The 2,698-nt window shown below is 36.0% G+C and overlaps 1 protein-coding gene across 1 annotated transcript; it reads left to right on the top strand.

Annotated features, from left to right (window-relative positions):
* Positions 1-59: 59 nt before the first annotated feature.
* On the top strand, positions 60-2,668 carry LOC140966606 (uncharacterized; the record flags this gene model as incomplete). The annotated part of the gene is made up of 6 exons (XM_073426865.1): positions 60-470; positions 1,618-1,767; positions 1,856-1,972; positions 2,076-2,160; positions 2,399-2,507; positions 2,601-2,668. Coding segments are annotated over exons 1-6 (660 nt in total), but the record flags the coding sequence as incomplete, so codon positions are not given.
* Between the last annotated feature and the right edge of the window lie 30 nt (positions 2,669-2,698).

Below are 2,698 nucleotides of genomic sequence, written 5' to 3'. Positions count from 1 at the left end.
TAAATCTATAAAGGGCATTTCCGTCAAATCGTGGCATAAAATTTATTGCTGTCTCATTGGCGGAAAATATTCATAACCCCACTGCTTTGCTCATCTTCTCCCCTAAAAATTCTATCCCCAATCAGCCCCCGCCTCCCAGATCTCCTCCGCCACACCCTCCCTGTTAATTCTGAAAAATTCCAAGGGAATTTCTCGGTCTATTGGCGTAATTCGCTTGTATATATCAAATCTCCAATTCTCCATTTGTCAAAGCTTCGCACATGGCAGAGAATCGTTTACATTTTTTTGGACGAATTTCTCTGTTGAATTGTTGATTTTAATTGTATATTGCGCTGTATCATGACGTCATTGTCCACGTGGCCCGATAATTCAGCCTCCCTCACCGCACAATCGTCGTCAAATTTTCAGCCGCCGCAGAGACAGGTGACGCCCCCAGATGGTCATTCCCAGCAATCGAATTCGAGACAAAGGTTCGAACTTTATGCCCTGATTTCACAACAATTTGGCATAATTCCTGTACGCATAGATGCGGAGTTTGTTATATAAAGTCATTATTTTCTGTGCTGAATTTTGTTCTAATTTTATAATTTCATTCTCGAATTGAGGTAGGCTCAATGTTGAGTGGCTGGTGTCGAGTTACGTGCACGTGTTCATAATTTTTAAGTACCTTATGCTGGATTCCTTTTTAAAGAAAAAAATGTAGTAAAATAGGCTCGCGTTAGCTTATGTTTAAACCACCCTTCACAAGTTAACTGTGATAGTTTGTTGAAATAGAATAGAGATTTAGGTCAGATGTTCAAAGTTACTTTCATTTGCTTCTTGATTAGATTTTAATAAATAATATATATCACGTGAGAGATGTTTGTTAATTTTAATTTTATAAATGGAATGATGCTAATGTTGCATGAACATAAACACTGTGCGCTGAAATTCAAATTAACCTGCATTAATTTGGCGCCCGGCAATTAATGATAGGTTTGTAAAATGAAATAGTTATTGGTTTTAGATTTTTGGATGACGACTTTTTATGCATCTCGTTTCAGATTATGGTTTTCCTTTTTTCCATTTTTAGTTGCTCTTTATTTTATTAGTTATAGGGACAATCGCTTTAAATGCTACAATTTTATGTAGTTTTCGAAGGTGTCAGAACACGAATTAGCTGTATTTGATCAGTGATACACTGATATTACTTTCTACACGTGGTATATTTGGAGTTGGGTCTTATGTGAAAATTTTTATTTATGTTTTGATTTGAAAACAAAATGTGACTACCGTCTTACAGTTGTCCTTATTTTAATGCACACAGTTCTTGTTTTTTCACCAATTTGGCCTTTCCTAAAATGTGATTGTCTTACATTACATAGATTTTGTTTATATAATCTGTTTTTATTCAGCTACCTTGTCTCTGATTAGATTAAATATTAATTTTCTGGATGAGCTATTCTGGGTTTTTATTTGGGATTTCTTTAGTCAAAATCTTATTACTGCTATTTTGTGATAACTATATGGTTACGAATTCTTATATTCTGTACAAAATAGAACAAATATTGTAAGACTTTGTGGCATGTGCTTGAATGGGAATGCTCATTGTATTTGACATGCTATGTTCATTTGCAGTAATGTATATAACTTATTAGCTCGAAGGGAGGTATCTCCTCGAACAAAAAGGACTCCAAAAAGATTATGGGGCAAGGCATCAAGTCATACTGATTTCTCGGGAATCCAATGTGAAATAGCTAAAGATGCGAAACAGGAGCTTTTTTCATGGTATTATCTTCTTTTGTTTTGTTTTGTTTTGTTTTCTCTTTGCTGTATCAGTGATTATCTTGTTTTAAAATCATTATCTGAACCCCAGGGCTGAGGCAGAGTCATTGTTACGTTTATCAGCCAGGTATTGCCCTCTACTACCTCCACCTAGGTCTACCATTGCAGCAGCCTTCAGTGCCGATGGAAAGACACTTGCTTCTACCCAGTTAGTTTCTCCATTTCATTTTTTCTCTCTGTCTCTATTGCATATGTTTGTTTCCAAATTTAACCGTATTTTTTAATGTCGCCGTTGCTTTTAATGTTGGCAGTGGAGATCATACAGTCAAGATAATCGACTATCAAACTGGAAAATGCTTAAAGGTGTTGAGTGGTCATCGGAGGACACCTTGGGTGGTAAGTATACTGTTGTGAAATATGATCCAATAATGTTTGTGGAATAATGTTGTGGTTCTTTACTGAATAAAGTTATCGATGGAAGGGTGGAATGAAGTTCGAACTTTTATATTGACCTGTGCTTGGTGGTAGAAGTAGATTATTATTATCATCATCGTTATTATTTAAGAGAATGGTTCATATTTTGAGCTATTCTTTGGCTCTAACTTGAACCAATGTTCGTCATTAATTTCTACAGGTGAGATTCCATCCACTCCATCCAGAAGTTCTTGCAAGTGGAAGTTTGGATCATGAAGTTCGATTATGGGATGCAAAATCTGCAGATTGTATTGGATCGCGCGACTTTTGTAATCCATAACCTTCATAATAAAGAATAGTATTTTTCTATTTTGTTAATTTGAACACCGCTAATATAGCTTGTAAAATGTCCCTTCATTCAGATCGCCCAATAGCTTCAATTGCCTTTCATGCCCAAGGGGAAATTTTGGCTGTAGCTTCAGGCCGCAAGGTTAGAATTTCAGATTGTAGCAATTGCCCT

This window comes from Primulina huaijiensis, unplaced genomic scaffold (assembly GCF_012295235.1).
Source record: "Primulina huaijiensis isolate GDHJ02 unplaced genomic scaffold, ASM1229523v2 scaffold207336, whole genome shotgun sequence".
NCBI classification, from domain to species: domain Eukaryota; kingdom Viridiplantae; phylum Streptophyta; class Magnoliopsida; order Lamiales; family Gesneriaceae; genus Primulina; species Primulina huaijiensis.
This window is presented reverse-complemented; position numbering and strand designations above follow the sequence as displayed.